A 19,803-nucleotide genomic window follows, 5' to 3' on the forward strand; every position below is an offset into this window, starting at 1 on the left:
ACTGAATTTGAATCACATCATTTGAAATTGTATTGTTTCATTTGAATAATTGCATTGAAAATAGTATAGTAATAGTATATATATATATATATATATAAAATAGTATAATTTGAAATTTAATTTATTCGTTTGGAACTGAAGTCCAATAAAATTTGATCCTCACTGAAAATTCAACTCTCTATATATCTTCACATTCAGTTCTCACAATTAATTTTCAAGTTACTGTGACAGACATCCGGGTAGTTGAATCTGTGGATATTATCTGTGAACCCTTGTTACTAGTGCTACATGATAAGGCTCCCCCAATAACTACAGAATCTAACGTTATATTTAAAAAAGCACAAGAATGATATTTACTCCAGAAAAGAATTTTTAATTAATTAATTCAATCACACGGTCCTGGTGATAAGTGATTTTGATATCAAAATAGGTAGCTTACAATATAGTTTGTTTGATTTCTTCATATATTTATCACAAAAGTAGCCTATGTATTTTAAAATATGGATATGACGCTAATCAGGAAGTCATGTTTTCAAAGTCTATGGCACTCGGTAAGGCTGACCTGTTGTACAGAGAAATGCAAAGGTTCTGTCACGATAAGGCCGAATACATACATTACAGCAACAAAAAAATGAAGAAGGGAAAAACATTTGGTGCAATATGCTCCCTACAAGGACAAGTTACACATAGGGAGTTAAGCAGCACATGGAATCAGAACATGAATGTTGAAACAAGCTGTAGTGTACAGAAAAGGGCAAAATAAAATACATTCATCATACTCAAAAATAGAACAATACTTGTGCTCTTGCCTCACATTGATAGAAGGGCCTCTTAAGACAGTGTAGCTGCCACAAACAACACCTTAGCTTGTAGTAGTGTGAGCAAAGCTTATTTTCAAATTCTTAAAAGTATCTTTGAATAAAACAGTTTTTTGTTTTTGTTGAAACATCCCCAAACCAGAAGCAGCCGGCAAACATGACTTGCAGTCAGAGCCTGAGTGTATCTGTGACACAGGGCGGAGGTCAGGTACCAGTGATGGGGTTCAGTGTCGGGCAGATTTACAGATTTTATCGTAGACCTCCGGGAAGGCCTCCTTACAGCCTAGTTCGTCTCTCAGTCTGTGATACAGCTGTCCGTCAAACATCTCCCAAAACTCCTCTCGGTTCATGTACACATCTGCATACAGCATCTGGAACCTGCAGGAGGCAGATGGCACATGTACATATAAATGCAAGACCAGCGTGAATGTAAATGTCATTATATTTTCTTTGTTCCAGTTATTAATCGTTTCAGCACTAGTCATGGGCGTAACATTACCAATATCATTACAAAGATTTCACCTTAGTTACCAATGCTACATTTCACTTATTATTTGAGACTTACCCATGCACATCTCTAACAAACTTCTCCAGCTGACGCGTTGATGCTTTAGCTTCAAAGTGTTTGACTTTGGGCTCTCCATAAGCCCCAATATCCACATACAACTCCTCCTCTTGACCTTTAGGGTGGACCATCCCTCTGCCTGGCGGCAACAGGAATGGACACAGCCACAGAGGGTAAACCTGAAATTACACAAGACGTGCAGGAGTTCAAACAGGAGTATGTTCTATGTACAGCAGGTATTTAGAGGCTTCATTCACATCTGAGCCTTACGTCGATGTCCTGGTGGAAGCGCGTGATGGCATCCTGTAGATTCTTCATGGGTACCAGCATGTCCTGGACCACGTGGTGCTGTTCATAAAGCCGCCTGATGGTCTCTCCCTGGGTGAGCTTCAACAGTGAGATCTTCGGAGGAACCATCCATCCAAAAAGCCAACGAAATATTGGGTTGTTGCCGAAAGGAATAATATCCTATAGAAAGGACACAAATATACACAGAGACGTACACAAACGGGTTACGTTACATTGAGCTGACGCTTTTATCCAAAGCGACCTACAATTGCTATATATGAAAGGTCACACGCCTCTGGAGCAACTATGGGTTAAGTGCCTTGCTCAGGGACACATTGGTTGATGCATCGCAGTGGGAATCGAACCCAGGTCTCCCACACCAAAGGCATGGGTCATATCCACTGCACCATCACCACCCCCACGGGTTAAACGACAATGGCAAAAAGGCTCTCAGTGATGCATTGTGTTCTAACTAGTGCTGAAACAATGAATCAGTTAGGGGAACAATTATAATAAGTTTAAGTAATTTATTAAGCCAAACATTTGCTGATTTCAGTCTCTCAATGTGAGGATCAGCTGTCTTTCTCTGTTTCTTGGGATTTGGGCTGTCAGCCAGACACCAGAAGTACATTCAAGATGTTACGTTGGAAACAACTTTCCATGAAAAAGGACAATAAACAATCCATCTAGCTTGTGGTTTTTTATCATATAATGTTGCATTTCTACATGAGCTTATCATTTGCCATAATATGTGTTCCAGCTTAATTAAGATGAGACACGGATACAATCCAGTTGCACTGCTCTTATATTCCAGCAGAGAGCAGCCACAATATTCCAACATTCCAACTCTCTCATGTCTCCATGTCCAACACATTAATGATGTCCAGTGTTGGGCAAGTTACTTTTAAAAAGTAATAAGTTACAGTTACTAGTTACTTCTTCCAAAAAGTAAGTCAATTAGTTATTCAGTTACAAATTATGAAAGTAACTAGTTACTTCAGAAAGTGACTATTGCGTTACTTTCAAGTACATTTTTAAATGCTCAGATGTGACCCCACCTCCACCCCTCTTTAATGGAACTTAAAATACATGTGCATGTTCAATTATTTATGATAAATCTGAATATTATAATGAAATGGACACTTAATACAATACATTATTAACAGAAACAATGTACACAAATCTAAACTATTTTAATGTTGCTGTGGGACAAAGTGAGACTAGCCTCCAATCAAATGCCATGTATGTAGATATTATGTTTATATAGTGGATCGATACAAATAACACAACACCTCAACAGGCCACAACTTGGCAAAATTAAAATTATGCTTGTTAAGCACTATACCAAAAATAAATAACAAATATATACACTCTTTGTAGTGCAAATAATGTAAGTGGCCTGATGTTTATACTTGTGCGCTGGTGTGTGTGTGTGTGTGTGTGTGTGTGTGTGTGTGTGTGTGGGGAGTAGGTGATAGAGCGAGGGAGAAGTGAGAGAGTGACGGCGATTAGCTTTCGAGCGAGTAGCGACTCCAGAGTCATATAGTGAGAGAAACAAAGTGTCTCCCCTGTGTTTTCTGACCACGGTGGAAAATCTATAGCAGGAAAAGTTAACCCTCTCCTTGATTTCATAACGCCATACCTGTCTCTCTCTCGTTGACTGACTCGCTTGTGTTGTTCTTGTGTGTCTGACTATGCGTGCTTTCGAACACCCGCCCAACTCTACCTGTGATTGGCTTACAATGACATTTTACTCAACCCCAGCCAATCGTCAGCATGTATGCGCTTGTGTCGTGCACTGCCCACTAATCAAGGAAGAACAGTAAAAAAAGTCTTTGCCTCTCGGCTCAGAGATCTAGTTGGTCTGATGGAAAAAACAGCTTCAAATATAGTAACGCGTAGTAATCAATTAGATTACTCGTTACTGAAAAAAAGTAACGCCGTTAGTAACGCCGTTATTTATAACGCCGTTATTCCGATCAATGATGATGTCTATCACAAATTGTTGATGTAATCAAAGCGATGGTCAGCTCTCTTTCTGCCTGACTTTTACTTTGCACTGTCTACAAAAACCTTTCAAAAACAGAGAGCACCCAAAAGCCCAGAGCCAGCTCCTGTAGGTATCTGTCAAACCACGACTATGCATAATTCATCAGCCATTTACTGTTTCAGAAAACAAAGGATGCCAAGCCCTTCTCACTAATGGCTAATGGTGTGTGCGTGTGCATGTGTGTGCGTGTGTGTGTGTGTGTGTGTGTGTGTGTGTGTGTGTGTGTGTGTGTGTGTGTGTGTGTGCGTGCGTGTGAAAAAGCAGAGAAAAAGCATTAGAGTGTAATAAAGAGAAGTGAGCAAGGATAAGATGATGACAAGCAAATATCTGGCAGATATGTGCAGTACAGTACTTACAAATGTAATCCTAAAGGTCATGGAAACAGCCTCTGTGTGATTTTGTGAGTACCTGAAGCTCCCAGAAGATGCTCCGTGTGTGTCTATGATAGTACTGTCTCAGAGGGATGTATTCAACTCCTGCGTAGTCGCCCTTCAGGTAGCCCTCCACGTGTTTAAAGAACCAGGGTTTAAAGTGCAGGCCGATTCTGTTGATCTGATGTCAGAGAGGAAAAGGGAGGAGGTTAAATGTGATATAACTTGTGAAAACAAGTCGTTTACACGCTCCTAAACATTTTACCTTATCAGGCTCAGCGTGGTCAGTCAATGTTCCCGTCATGATGACGGCGGTGTCCCGACTGTACTGGAGGCCCTCTACAAACGAGTTCTGCTTGTCCTCCGATGCTTCAGTGAACCGTTTACAGATGTTCTCCAGCCCTCTGACCGGCTCATAGCGCAGCTTCACCCAGGGTTTAGCGGGGATTATTTTAATCTCCGCTGCGACCAGGAACCCCAAAGTTCCACAGGACCACGGGACGGCGTGGAACAGGTCCGGGTTCTCCTCCTAGGTGACAGACAAATGAATTGTCTATTTGAACAAAAACGAAATGTACATGGCTATGGCACATTCGCGGTGATGAATGTGGTCTTGGCCTTCTGGGCTTTCATTGTGAGGCTACTTGCCTCGCATGTTGGCTTTGTAAACTAAACCATTAGCAAGCCTCACAGCATCGGCCATTTCATCTTCTCCACAAGGAGACCGCTCTTTTGGCTTTACTTGGTGTGACAATTACACAACATGTAACTGGGGCCTATACAACACGTTCAACTTAGTCTGGCTCTCTTTTGGTTAGGGACTGTTTGAAAACATAGACTGTATATCGGTGTCGTAGTACTTGAGATCGGTCTTAAGACCCATTTTTGAAGGTCTTGGTCTCGTCTTGGAATCAACCGCATTTTTACTCTGCCTTGTCTCGGTCTCGGATAGAGAAGACTGGGGATTTTATTTCAAGACCGGGCAAGACCAGAACTTCAGGGATATCACTAAATTGCCTGTGCATTGTCTGAATTATACCTATGTGTTTAAACTTGCAAATGCAACCAATAACTTGACTTCTATCTAATTTGAAATTTGTTACCATAAACCCCCCTTTTTACACGCACTCCCAAGAAAGTGAATGCTCTGGCTGTCTTAACACAAATCTGGTCTTGGTCTTAACTCGGTCTCGCCCTGCCTTGGTCTTGGTCTTGGTCTCCAACCCTCAAAGTCTCGGTCTTGTCTTAAAAAAAGATTGACCAGGCGTTTCCACTTCCTCCCACAGTACAAAAGTAAATCCAAAATTTCCCTGGATATTGGCGCTGCCATCTTGAAATTTTAGAGCTAAAATCTGGGCAGTAGTGATCGGACGGTGGAGCCTAAGAGGGTGACAATTTTTCGGGACTTTTGGGGGGGGAGGGGAGGGGCAGTCACGTGATCGGGATATGACGGGAGTATTTTCGTGGGCTCGGGATGGGATGGGAGCGACAATTGATTCCTGTGTCACCCTCTAGTGGAGCCCCAGGTATGGAAGTCCCGCCGATACACCCGCCCGACCAATCGGGAGCCAATCACAGCGGACGTTTCACCCAGTTTTTATGGGGTCTTTAATTTTACATGCTCCTGATTTTTATTTATTTAAGCATTTCCCTGCAGGATTTACTGTAAAAAAAAAAAAAACAGAAAACAATTACATAAAATTAGTTTTAAAACATTTTGTGTGCCATGGATCATAAAAGGTGCCTTCCGCCATATGCAGAATACAAAAATCATGTCTCAGTAACAGGACTTTATTTTGCAGTTGCTAGTAGAAGTCAGTTTTGAGAAACAGTAGATGTGAATTCTTATCGCTATTAGGGTTTGAACATTATCACTCTGAAAAGGATGACATTTTTTATTACCCTACAATTGCCTTCACTTTATTCTGCATAACAATATTTTACTCTAACGGTCAAGTTAAACGTGTCATATAGATATAATATAATGTGTGTTTAGCATGGCCCAATCTGTGCTACTAATGAGTGAAGTTAAAATATTACAGAGCTGAAGCCTGTTCCCTGTTTACTCATTCAGTGACAGTGGTAATAACTGTTCATTTCAACAGCTGGAGTGCTTCCATAAACAGGATGCACTATTTGCTGTATGTTTACATTGATTTGGGGTATTAGCATTGTAAGTTTGAAAAGGATTGAGTTGAAAAATTAGGAAGGACGGATTTGCAATTTTTCCTAAGTCAAGGGGAGGGTACAAAGCAAATAATAACAACCCTGGGGAGGGTCTGGCTTAAACATAAGGTCCAGCCGAGCTACGAGTATGTTCACGTGACAGAGGAAGAGTGCTTATCGAGCCTTCATGTGAGCTCGTGTTTATTAGAAAAGTCCATATGAACGCCCCCCTCTTGTTGGATTCACAACCTCGTAAGTTCACAAGTTGTCTAAATGACTTCCCATCTCGTGAATGCCAGTTCACAAGTTAAATTAAAACCATGAGTGGAGTACTTATGAATTTGCCATGGGGATCATTGGTTAAACATAACACACGGCACACATACTCAATACTCACCTCAGTGCAGCGTACTAAGCTGCCATCAGCCAGAACCAGTTCAAATGCGACACAGATGTGCTGAAACAGCCCGTAAATGTGAGAGGATGACTCAATGCCTGTACCCATCACCAAACCACCTGAGGGAGGAGAGAGAGAATTAAAGATTTGCTCGGAGTAATTCAATATCCTCACAGGTGAGACCCAACAGCGTACAAACACACAAGCAGAAAGCAGCGCTTGCCTGCTGGGAGAGAGTAAGTATGTGCCTGCTGGGGCATGAGGATAAATGAATGTACCGTGGCCTGATGAGAAAACATTAGATTGTTGATGCACAGTTTATGGCATCAGGAAATCCATTATGAAACCCGATCCAGGGGTGCTTCCAACACTGCAGCCATTTCCTCCCAGTTTCATCTTTCCAGCTACACCATCAATCCTCTAACAGCATTAGAGAAGTCACTGGTGCTCCTAACAGGATACAGTGATTGATTGAGGAGATGCAGAACCTGCCTCACTGAACAATGAGCTGTGGAAATCATCAGTGCGTCTATTTCTAGAAACCAGAGATGGGGACTCGAGTCTGAGACTCGGACTCGAGTCGCACAAACAGCTGACTTCAGACTTGACCCGGACTCGACCCAAAAGACTTCAGACTTGACTTGTGACTCGACCCAAAAGACTTCAGACTTGACTCGGACTCGAGCTTCGAGACTCGTCAACAACCTGTTTTCATACAATTATTGCTTTTTAAATCTAAATGTATTAATGTATTTCTATTTTCTTTTATTGGCGCATATACGGGGAAACGTATGACGAGCTGTATGTCCCCTGCCCTTTGCCATAATGTGCAATGTAACGCATGCGCCGTCAAAAAATGCATTGCAGGTGGCGATACCAAGTCCTCCTGGAGTTGTGCCTTTTGTCATTAGTTTTGCTTTCAATAACTTGGTAAACAGTGGCAGTAAGCTAACAGCTACATACAAGGTGTGTGGCACCAAGATAAACCTTCATCAGGCGTCTCAAAACACATCCAAATAGATCAGTCACTCACACACTAATGTGAAAGAGACGTTACATTTAGCATATATCGTCACAGGTAACAGGCTAACCATCGCAAAGTGTTGTGCTAATGCTGGGAACAGGCAAATTGTATCTTTATAGTTAGTAGTCGCTGAGGCTAAGAAATCCATGGCGCACAGGAGGCGGGACGCACGGATCCATCTCCCCAGGAACAAACGCTGTGTCAGGTGGGCAAACTCAGGTGATGCGTAATTGATCCCGTGGATGATTTGTAGGCTATTAAGTGAACAAGGTGTACCCGGTCCACCAAACACTGGGCCGTCTTGACTGTCTGCACATATTTCTGTTACGGTAGCCCTATTAACTATTTCATTATTTCATCCATGCGTGGCGCAGCGGATCCGTGCGCACTGTCACCTGCCGTGTAGACGCTGGCCTCACTAACCTCTCCTCCTCTGAGTCGGGTCTCCCTCGCGCCGGACTCAGTTTCACTGAGCGTACTAACACTTAGAAAATAGATGGCATTACATCAGTGAGTTCAAACTGCTTATTGTGCGTAATTTGGACTGACACTGAGATGCATGTTGTTCTATAACTGGTGTGGCGCTGCCACTTTTCTCTTGATTTCCACTTCGACATTGTTTTGAGTGAAAGAGACATTACATTTAGCACATATCATCACAGGTAACAAGCTAACCATTGCAAAGTGTTGTGCTAATGCTGGGAACATGCAAATTGTATCTTTATAGTTGTATCCATTTGATGTGACAGCTACAGGATATAACATGCTTTGAATTCATAAGATTTAACAATACAGTGTTAGGGACAGATCAGATGGCCAGAGACTTGAGACTTGACTTGGACTTGACTTGGACTCATGGCAAAAGACTTGAGACTTGACTTGAACTCGAGCTCAAAGACTTGAGACTTGACTTGGACTCGAGCTCAAAGATTTGAGACTTGACTTGGACTTGCAAAAAATGACTTGTGAACATCTCTGCTAGAAACCCAAGAGCCACAGATGATGCCACTCTATGATGATTCCCCAGAAAATAATCCACAGTAATACGAATGACATACCCACAGTGAGGTCATCGAGCTCGGGCAGCACAGGCAGTGTCCAGCCAATAGAGGTGAGTAGTGCGGTCACCTGACCCATGTTGGCCAGCGGTTCTACTCTCACCACCTAAAAAACAAAGATTACTCTGAGTAAAGATCCGCCATCAGGCTGACAATACAAAATCCAGCCAGGTACTTTTTAATGAGTAACAGTTAAAGTAACATTCATATTCAACAGGTTAAAGGAACACGCTGACTTATTGGGACTTTAGCTTATTCACCGTATCCCCCAGAGTTAGATAAGTCCATACATACCCTTCTCATCTCCGTGTGTGTCGTAACTCTGTATGACGCACCCACCGCTAGCCTAGCTTAGCACAGATGCTGGAGGTAACCGGCTCCATCTAGCCTACTGCTCCCAATAAAATATATCATCAAAATAACACCAACATTTTCCTATTTACATGTTGTGATTTGTGTAGTCACAGCGTGTACAAATAACAAGGTCACATGAGACACAGCCATAATCTAACAATATACATACTGGGAACTATATTCTCAGAAGGCGAAGCACTGCTACTTGGGCGGAGTGATATAACTCCAACTCCAGGCGAACTCTATGCTCCTTCTCAGGTGCTGCAAGCAAATCACTCCGCCCAAGTAGCAGTGCTTCGCCTTCTGAGAATATAGTTCCCAGTTTATATACGGTTAGAAGCTAGGCTAGCGGTGGGCGCGTCAGACAGAGTTACGTCACGCAGGGAGATGAGAAGGGTATGTATGGACTTATCTAACTCTGGGGGATATAGTGAATAAGCTAAAGTCCCAATAAGTTGGCGTGTTCCTTTAAATGCTGAGAACTGGGAATACAGCGCCACTGTTTAAAGTCCAATGTGGCCAAAAACAGAGGCAGTCAGATGATCAAACACAGGTTTTAGACAAACCCCCACGTCAGCCAAATTTATTTAGTAAACTATAAAATTATTTACATTTAAATAAAGTGGATTAAGGCTGGTTAGGCTTACAATTTAAGCAGTTACTTTAGTGAGTACAAAGTAAATGATGAACAAAACTGTAACCAGACTGAGAGTCTACAGCCATGCGAGTGGCTCCGTGCCATGCTTAGGCATAGTGCTGCTTTGAGCTAAATGCTAATGTAAGCATGCTAACATGCTCACAATGACAATGCTAACATGCAGATGTTTGGTAGGTATAATATTTACTATGTTCATCTTAGTTTAGTGTGTTAGTGAGCCCTAAACGCAAAGTGTCTGTTGAATCCTCCTACCTGCTAGCCTAGAAATCTAGACCACCCTAGCGGCAGCAAATGTAATTTGTAGCCAGGGTCGTCTAGCAACTCTCCGTTGGCTTGCGAGCTGGAAAAACCAAACTCTGGTCAGGCCAATCACATCGTGTATAGAGTTGGTGGGCGGGCTTATGGCTGCTGCTGCTGCTGGTGAACAGCGGTCTTTCGAATCGGCTTTGACCGCGACTCTGGAAGACTTGGAGTTAAGCTTTTCTTTGAGAAAAGAACAAAGAATGGCACTGAAGTCATTCTCAAAAAAGGAAGATGTGTTCGGAGTTTTGCCGACCGGATACGGCAAAAATCAACTAGCTCCGCTACCTTCTTCGTTGCTCTGCTTGGTTGTAGCACTATCCTATTGCATGCAGACTGAATTTGAAAGACAACCGTTTATCCCGCCCCTCGGATTGAGCCCTGCCAATGGTGAGTTCCCAGACCCAACATCTCGATGTAGGTCTGGCTTGTCAGGCTACCTACCTGCCTCTTTGTGTCCACCTCCAGAATGTCCATCATGTTGATCATGATGTTCTTGTGGGTTTTCTTGTATTTCCCCACTCTGAGAGATACGGTGAGCCAGCCGGGCCGACCCGTACACATGTAGGTCTTACTGCCGTCCTTCCTCCACTCACGAACCTGAAATCAGAACACATGACACCGAGAAGAACGGATGATTATCTCTTAAGTGACAAGGAATACACAGCATACCTGACTATTCACCTATTTTACTAATCCACCACTAAGGCTGTCTGCCAAGGCTTTATGTCATAAAAGACTGAGGACATTCTTTGAGGTCAAAGGCCTTGGCAGCTCATTTGAACTCCTCAAAGTATATTTTGTGATCTTTGCAACTCATTCATTCCACTGTGGAGATGAGCCTGTATGTGTCTTTACTTTAGTATTCCCTTAGAGTCCACATGATTGGCAAAAACTCTCATAGGCCTGTGGCTAGTTTGATTTACCTGTACTTTGTGACAGATTCCTCTCACCTGACCAAATTATTTTAGGTGATCAAGGTATTAGGTGTCGGTCTGCTCTGACCCCATGGTGCTCCCAGTGCTCTCTCTCTTACATAGTCAGCATGTTCAGCATAGTCAGACTGTTAACATTTTGCCTAAATTCACAAATAAATGCTCTCATAAATTGTATCTGTACCACAGCACAGACAGACAAAGTTGTTAAGGACCTGAGAAAATGGAATATGAAATCTTTGGTACTTCAAAATGTTCTTTTTGATAATGTCGAACAGAGATATGCCTTCACATGCTTCCAGTGGGAAAATACTGGCCATTTCTCTACCAGGCAGATAGTGAGAAAACAACACACAACTAACACACACATGTATCAGACTTAATTTCCAGAGTAGGAATGGACATTGTATTATGTCATTTGATTGGTTCAATTAGCACATTTTGTTGGACACTGAAACCAATCAGGAAAGTATTACAGCGAATTACAGCGAACATTAACTTGCAGGCCTAAATAACTCAAATCCAAGGAAATCAGTGGGCTATTAATCAGCACTATTATTGAAAGACACACATCAAGAATACATTTTAACAGGACTACCATCAGATATTGAAATTATAAGAGCCGTAACGATGATGTAACAGTTGTTTTCTAAGACAGCCATGGCATGACAGCACCTCTCACTTTTAAGTCACACTTTTTATTGAGACAGCTATGGGGCTCAACAGAAAATGTATGTTTTGATAATTAAGTGTAAGCCCCTTCTCACAAAATAGCTATAAAAGTAGATATAAAACACTTTTTGTAATTATTGATTAACGAGTGGTTGATAAGACAGAGATAGAGCAACAAACTTTTACATCACAATGCACTGCTGTGAGTTTTTCACTACCCATGATTCCTTGCAAAACAAATGTAACAGGTGACTCCTCACTTTATTCACCAAGGGCCACAATAGGCCTGAGTATCATAGGCTTAACTGTACCAATTATACACTTTACACAACTTTCATGAACAACAGACTCTGTGTGATCAGATGTCAACACTGGTATAGGATTTAGATATTATTACTATTATTACAGTTAGATATTATTATAACTATAACTCCATTGGGTTAATTTAATCAAATCTGTGTTGGAGGGCTGTACCCTCATGTTGTTTGTTTCTTTTTTCAAAACCACTGTTTATGCATTATCACACCAAATGAAAATAAACGTCAAACGTTTTGCACTGCACGCGCGCGCGCACACACACACACACACACACACACACACGCACGCACACACACGCACGCACACACACACACACACACACACACACACACACACACACACACGATGATGATGATGATGGCTCACCTGTCGCGCGCACACACACACACACACACACACACACACACACACACACGATGATGATGGCTCACCTGTGTCACACACACACACACACACACGATGATGATGGCTCACCTGTCACACACACACACACACACACACACACACACACACACACACACACACACGATGATGATGATGATGATGGCTCACCTGTCGCTGGATGTCTCGCACGCGCTGGTCGTGCAGTTTTGGCGCAGAGCACATCTTGAAAATGAGCCATGCCCGCACATAATAATACACATCAAATATAACGGAGAGCGGCAGCAGAAATAAACACACAAATATCCACCGCTGGTGAACGATCACGTAATCTAGACCTTTGACTTTGATCCACAGCAGAAACAAAACGACCAAGCCGGCTAAATACAACAGCGAGTCCATCGTTTCTGGACAGTTCAGATCCAAATGGAAGCGTTCTCCAAACTAAAGTATCTGATACACTCTTTAGTTAAACTATTAAACTGACCGCTGGGAGATACATGTGGGGAAAACTCTGCATCGATTATGCCAAACCCAAACCGATCACCCCTTCACTGCGATAGGTGAGTGTTGCTAGGTGGTCGGTCGGCCCCTCCCCTGCTCCACACCGATTGGTTACAATTGCCAATGGGGCGGGACCGAGCACCAACGCTTCACGCTCATTGGTCAAACAAGTGACTGCAAGCAGTAGCCTTTCTAACCTTTTACCAATCATAAAGCAGAGAGGCTATCACACCATGCAGCCTGTTACCATCTGTTACAATCTTCTTATATACTGTCTATGGTTACAATGCCCATATCAGCCATGAGAATGTCTGACCGGTTGATTAGAAGTTTTAATAGCGACAGTGTTTAGTAACACTAAACTTATGCCTATGCCATTCAGTGCATGAATACAGGCAGATATGTAACAGATTTTTCCCATCATTATTCACCATTCCTATGACCATTTTGATGATCAAATAAATCAGCTCTATTTAGTGTTTAGTGTTTTTTTTTTTGGTAAATAATATATTAATAGCAGAGCTGTAGTCAGATTTAATAAATAAAATAAATAAAAAAACGTTTGTTTGGACTTTTTATAATTTATTTTATTTGTTCAGTTGACTGTTCCATTATCTGTCTTTTATTTTATTTGTAGCCATACTAGCAGCATGGCTCTATGGATGGCAATATTTGTCTGTCCATCCCATTTGTCCATACTGAAATATCCCAACAACTATTGGATGCCATGAATTTTGGTTCAAACATTCACGTTCCACTCAGGGAGAATTGGAGTTACTTTGGTGATCTTCTGACTTTTCAACTATAGCATAATCATCAGGTCAACATTTAGATTCGTCCAATACTATTTTTTATGACCAAATACCTGCCAAACTAATGATTTCTCATCACCCTCAGCTGTAGGCCTACTTTGTGTTTTGTGTCAATTAGCAAATGTTAGCACTTAGCATCAGAGATGCTCACAAGTCTTTGAGCTAGAGTCCAAGTCAAGTCTCAAGTCTCTGAGCTAGAGTCCAAGTCAATGGCCAATGCCGAGCTTGACATGTTTTTGTTTTTTTTGAAGATTATTTTTTGGGCTTTTCCGCCTTGAAAAAGGAAAGAAAGAGAGAGGTTTAAGACATGCATGAAACCGTCACAGGTCAGAGTCAAACCCTGGACCTCTGCATTGAGGAATAAACCTCTAAATATACATGCACCTGCTCTACCCACTGAGCCAACCTGGCCACTGAACTTAACATGTTTGCTAACCTATCAGGGTGCGATTTCAGGTGCCTGATAAAATGAGATGTGGTTGAGCCAGAATCCTTCATCTTGATACCACATATTTTGCATTCAGCAGCACTTCTTTTGTGTGGGCCTTGTTGTCTGAAGTTTTTAAAGCCAAAGCTTCTGATGAACAGCACAGCAGCCGGTGTTGTCCTCTCTCATGTGTGGCCGCACAGCACATACGTTACAGATTACGTGTGACGTAGGTAGGTTAGAGGATACGCAGGGAGGAGAAGAACATTCATCAGACGTTTCCTAAAAATAAAGAATGTTCACAAGTCCTGCGTCCGAGTCGAGTCGGAAGTCTTATGAGGACGAGTCTCAAGTCAAGTCTGAAGTCCCTGTGTGTGCAACTTAAAGGGGAACTATGCAGTTTTTTTTCAGCTTAATTTACTTTAACCGAACAGCTTCGGAGTCATTGAAATGGTTATATGACTTTTTTCGGGTTGAATGGTCTGTGAGCGCCTGCGAGCGGGAAAAAACACCCTTGCAACTTTGGGCTGCCGGCCTCAGCGTCAGGAAGTATCGTGTGATATCAGGTCTCGCGATGTAACGAATTGCTTTACGGCACTGCACACATACACGCCCCCATCTGGAAACCGGCTAGTTATAAGAACAAGGTAGCGATGGAGTTTTTCACAAAAAAGAAGCAGAGAGCTAGGAAAGCATTGTCGGAAGAACAGAGAAAGAGGAAACTGACAGACTGACCGAGCGAGGAGTCAGACACGAGTAAACATCGGACCTGCGTTTTCAGAATGGCGAGAACTGAGACAAACAGAAGCCTGCTAATCCGATGCTGACCTGGTGTTCTTGCTGTTGCACTTGTAAGTATCTTTGATCAGAAACTTTATCTGCCACAGAGTTTCTTGTCAGCTTGATGTTGGCAAACGCAAGTTGCTTCTGCTCTGACAGCGTTCTAAGGCTATTTTAGGAAAAAAAAGAATAATGTTACGGACCCGGGAGAGAAGGGTAATATTTCGAGAAAAACCTCAGTGGACATGGCTCCATGCGTTCGCCGGCTTCTTGGAAAACAAATGCACATGACCAGAGGGAGAAGATGGGAGGGGGGGAGAGCATGGATGTATTAAGAGAACGGGGGAGAGTCGCCAACAAGTGCTGCCAAATATCTATTCCGAAGCTGTAGGGGGAGCTCTATAGAGAAACCTGTGAGCAGAAGCGAGAAAACAGCGAAGAAATTGCCAAAACTGCATAGCGCCCCTTTAAGTGCAACTCAAGTCCGAGTCTCAAACCCGAGTCCCCATCTCTGCTTAACATAAACATGATTGCATGCTGCCGTTAGCATTTAGCTTCGCTTCACAGAGCCACTAGCCTGGCTATAGACTCATTTTATGTTTCATTTATTTATTTATTGCATTTATTGATATGTTATTTTCCTTTTTAGTGTTATTTGGTCTAAATATAGGCTATTGAATCTAAAAAAAGTAATCTACTTAAAAAATTACACAGTAATTTTTTAATTGTAGAATCAGGAGAAAGTGTACTCTCTCCTTGTTGCTAAAACCGACAAATTCTGAATTAAATTAATTTTTAAAATAGGACAAGCCCTCAGTATCCTCGATGGTAGCTATATAGGTCCCAATTTTAGCCTTCAAAGCCATCTCACAAATTCAACAGTGTCTTGCTGGCATGCCTAGATACTATTTATTACTTTTAATAAATTCTTGCAGGTCGTTCATCAGCCAATTTGGTCAACAATACAAACAAATTGTATTAAATAGCATTGCAGTGATGCTGTTTCCAGTGACTGTTAAACATTGGGCCTTCTTTATAAATCAATGAGGCTTATAAAGCATATCATCTTGTATGAGGATGTCAGCCTAAGTTCCACACCATTTCAGGTCCAATATGTCCATTTATGTTTTGCGCATTTGCTGTCTCACACACACACACACACACACACACACACACACACACACACACACACACACACACACACACACACACACACACACACACACACAGGACAGGACTAAAGTGGTACCCTTCAGACACATTAGACAGAGGGAGGGTGGGGCTCCAGTAAAGATTTCTTAATGGGCTCTGCTGTCCTCTCGTCCATCTGCCTTGCTGATAAACACAGCTAGTCCCCTTTAGCCTGATGCGCATCAAAGCCTTCACCGTTTTCTTTTGCTTTATTCTTTATTCTTCAACAAACCATTCTTTTTAACACTTTTCGCCAGGAACTGGAGATCTAGAGAGTGAGGACTCATTGGACTTTGTGATTGATCGTGATTTGTTTTTTGAACAGTATGGGAGATGGAAATGATGGTAACAAATAAGTAAGATTCAATGAGCTTTTCCTTGTCATAACAGGTTTGGATGTCTGGTCAGTGTCAGAGCGCATGGAGAGCGCACTCTGTGGGACTATTTGTACGTGAGTGACACTATCCAGCCGTTCACAGCCTTCACAGTAACCTCAGAAACAGTCACGGTCCTGGAGGAGGATGCCTTCCTTGCACCACGGAGCAATCTTTATCGGAGCCCTCCTCATTGTAACCGGGGGCTCCACCGCCTTCCTGGCCTCTTACCAGAGTCGCCTTCAGGCTTTCTCCCTCTGCTGCGTGGTGCTGGGGGTGGTCATGCTCATTCTGGGGCTGTTCTGGGCTATGAACAGCAAAAGTGCCTCAAACTACAACCATCGGGAGTTCGACCCAGAGTGTCCACATTATCCGTACAACGACTACCCCAGCTTCAGCAGCCATGCCCTCTTCACACCCCCAGGGAGCCGCTTCCCAGAATCCCAGTCGGTGTTTCTGCCCAGGTGGGTGAAAGAAAAACGGCAGTTTAGATTTTTTTTTTTTTTACTGTTTTGCACAGTTCAATCTGTAGGCTATTTTTAAGATGGCCAATTTTGTCCTGAAGCCAGAAAATAAGACTCCAACTAGGCTATTTATTAAATGTAGCTATACATGCGTTGTCTGTAGGCTACTGTATAGAAAACCAGTAGTAAGCCCGAAGAATAGATTTTATAAAGGACCCTAAACACTGTGTCCAATTTGCCATGTAGCCTATTCTAATACATTCTCCCTGTTGCAGCCATAGATATAAAACTGTTTTATATCTATGGGTGCAGCTCTATGTTTGATGACGTCATAGGTTCAGTTGTCAGTTTTCAGGGTCCTTCCTAGTCCTCACTTTCAGGGTCCTCTGCTTTTAGGAGATAGAGCTGTTCATAATTGTACCAGAGGCTTGCACACAGATCAACTGCACCACTTCAAGAGAAATGCCCACACTTTGATTGTGTTCGGAATCACATACTGCAACACGTGACACGTGACAAATGTAAATCCACATTCCCTCTTCCACTGAATTTTATATTTTTCTGCCTGTTGAAACGCACAACATACTCAATTTTACATCAAAGTATGTTGGTATGCGATTTTGAACAAAGCATGTTTCTTATCTGGGACCCGTAGCTTCCTAGTGTCTCTGCTGGTTGCTGGTAACTGGTCCCACCCAAGAAAACCCCATAAGGCGGTGAATTGTCGTTTTTACACTTTTTTACATTTTTTGTACATATAAAACAAACAAGATATAACGTATTTATTGTTGGTGGGTGTATTTTGTTATCTTTGAACAGAGCCAGGCTAGCCGTTTCCCCCAGTTTACAGTTTACTTTATGCTAAGCTAACAGGCTGCTTACAGTAGCTTTATATTTACTGTACAAACATGAGAGTGGTAATCGTTTTCTTTTTTCTCATACTAAAAATGAATAAACTTATCTCCTAAACATCAAACTATTCCTTCAACTTAGTAGGATTCAGGAGCTAGTGCTAGTTGTAATCCAAAGACTCTGCAGGTTTTATTGTAACCAAAACATCTGATTAGCTCCTGCTGTGTGTATGGCTCATGTTAATGGCTTCAATTCAAAAGCTTTTTATTATCCTGCACAACCACAATGTCCATAATACCTCTGTGAAACCCAAATCCTGTATTTGGCAGGAAACACAGCTACCGACAGAACATGATTCCATCTGCTATCTAGATCTCTACAACCACTGTATTTGTGTTTCCACGTGCTTGTTTTCACATGACTTCTCACTGCCACCGTTTTCTCGGGTGTAGGACAATGGAACGCCACAGGCATGCTGCTCGCGGTGAAGACTTCGACTACCCTCCCATGGACCCTGGGGGTTTCAGTCCATCGCCTCACCCTCCTACGTGGCAGGATCCCCCGCCTCCCTATGAAGTTGCCATCAAAACCACATGCAGCTCTACACAACTGCGGCGGGCATACTCAGACACACACCTGGCGTCAGAGCCCCTGTTTGGACGATCAAGAGAGATCAGCTTTGAGGTGTGACGCTGGACAATATGGACACCCAGGGGCGTAGCACAAAATTCTGGGCCCTGTAGAAAGGCATTCTCTATTGGCCCCTCCCCGCATCCACAGCTATTCATTCTAGCATCTTTTTGGGCCCTCCTCACATGAGGGCCTTGGCTACTCATAGTGCGTTCCATTTAGGCTACCTCGGAACTTGGAAGTCAGAGCTGGGATTCACACCCCATGTTGAATGCGTTCCATTTCCATATTCAGATTTTTCATGGTGCGGTTATCTCTAGCCAGGTTAGCCATTGTTAGCAGTACCGGTGGATGACAACGCATTACGCTGTTTTTTTGTGCATACATATAGCGTAACAACATGTCTACAGATAGAAGTTGGACAGGATTGTGTGTACGATTGATTTAGTGAGACACAAAAAAAAGACGGAAGTGCTAATGACCGTATGTTACTACAGCTTTCACTACTGTTGATGAATGTTGGATTTTGAGCTAGGGGTACTGCGAGGTTCTCAAAAATCCGAGGTCAGGGGGCGTGTTTCCGACTTTGACCTCTGAAAATCCGACTTTTGAGTACAAATGGAATGCACTATATTTCCTCCCCCAATCCAACGCCCCTGCGGACACCCCACCTTTTCGTTCATCAGAAGAAAAGCTAAATAGTCATGAGACTGGGGCTTTTACTCATACTCTGTTATAGGTGTCTTCTGATAGAAACAAACTTGATCAAACACTTGAAGCATGCTGTTTTCTGATGTTGACCAGTGGGTCCTAGCATGCTTTCCCCAAATTTTCTGAACTTTCTTTAATTACAATGCAGGTGTAAACGCAAATCTAAATATATGTGGAAATGGAAGGTAGATCACACCGAATTCAGCCTTAGCAGACCGAAATATACAAACAAGTCGTGGTTCGACGGGGGGTTACATGCTGAACTAATTAACTATAAAACTACTAGTTTTTTGGCAAGTGACTTCCAGCCTTTAAGCTAAGCTAACACAGACCAGACACAGGTCACATTTATTTACACCAAAGAAGATTTATTTAAACAAATAATGTTCACTGACTCAGGGCAGCAGATGTTACACACAAAACAACAGATATAATGTTGGATCAGCCGTGTCAACGTAAAAAAAACAAATACAATGGATAATGCCTATGTTGGTGTAGGTGTTGGTGTGTCTAACCTAATAAACTAAGAATTAAGTAAGTAACATTTTCTAGAAAGTATATTTCTTTACAGGCAGTCAGTTAGCTTATGCTATGGTGACACAATCGCTTCTATATGGTGAAAACTCAAGGGGGTAAGCAAGCATCTGGAAAGCGTACCTCCTATGGGGAGATTGTAGGCTAACAAGCCATCACCTGCTGTTAG

At 42.4% G+C, this 19,803-nt stretch overlaps 2 protein-coding genes across 2 annotated transcripts; one reads left to right on the forward strand and one right to left on the reverse strand.

Moving 5' to 3' along the window:
- Positions 1-357: 357 nt before the first annotated feature.
- dhcr24 (24-dehydrocholesterol reductase) lies at positions 358-12,928 on the reverse strand. Its single transcript, XM_031311851.2, has 9 exons — positions 12,527-12,928; positions 10,494-10,649; positions 8,738-8,843; positions 6,656-6,774; positions 4,358-4,621; positions 4,130-4,273; positions 1,654-1,851; positions 1,384-1,562; positions 358-1,196 (listed from the first exon to the last, which is right to left on the reverse strand). The coding sequence occupies exons 1-9, from the start codon at positions 12,755-12,757 to the stop codon at positions 1,043-1,045; spliced, it is 1,551 nt and encodes a 516-aa protein (XP_031167711.1). The 5' UTR covers positions 12,758-12,928; the 3' UTR covers positions 358-1,042.
- A 3,160-nt stretch (positions 12,929-16,088) lies between these two features.
- Positions 16,089-18,546, forward strand: si:dkeyp-51f12.2 (uncharacterized protein LOC100151460 homolog). Its single transcript, XM_036007468.1, has 2 exons — positions 16,089-16,907; positions 18,212-18,546. Exons 1-2 carry the CDS (start codon positions 16,591-16,593, stop codon positions 18,447-18,449), a joined length of 555 nt encoding a protein of 184 aa, XP_035863361.1. The 5' UTR covers positions 16,089-16,590; the 3' UTR covers positions 18,450-18,546.
- Positions 18,547-19,803: the final 1,257 nt, after the last annotated feature.

The sequence above is a fragment of the Sander lucioperca genome, chromosome 11, assembly GCF_008315115.2.
Source record: "Sander lucioperca isolate FBNREF2018 chromosome 11, SLUC_FBN_1.2, whole genome shotgun sequence".
Taxonomy (NCBI): domain Eukaryota; kingdom Metazoa; phylum Chordata; class Actinopteri; order Perciformes; family Percidae; genus Sander; species Sander lucioperca.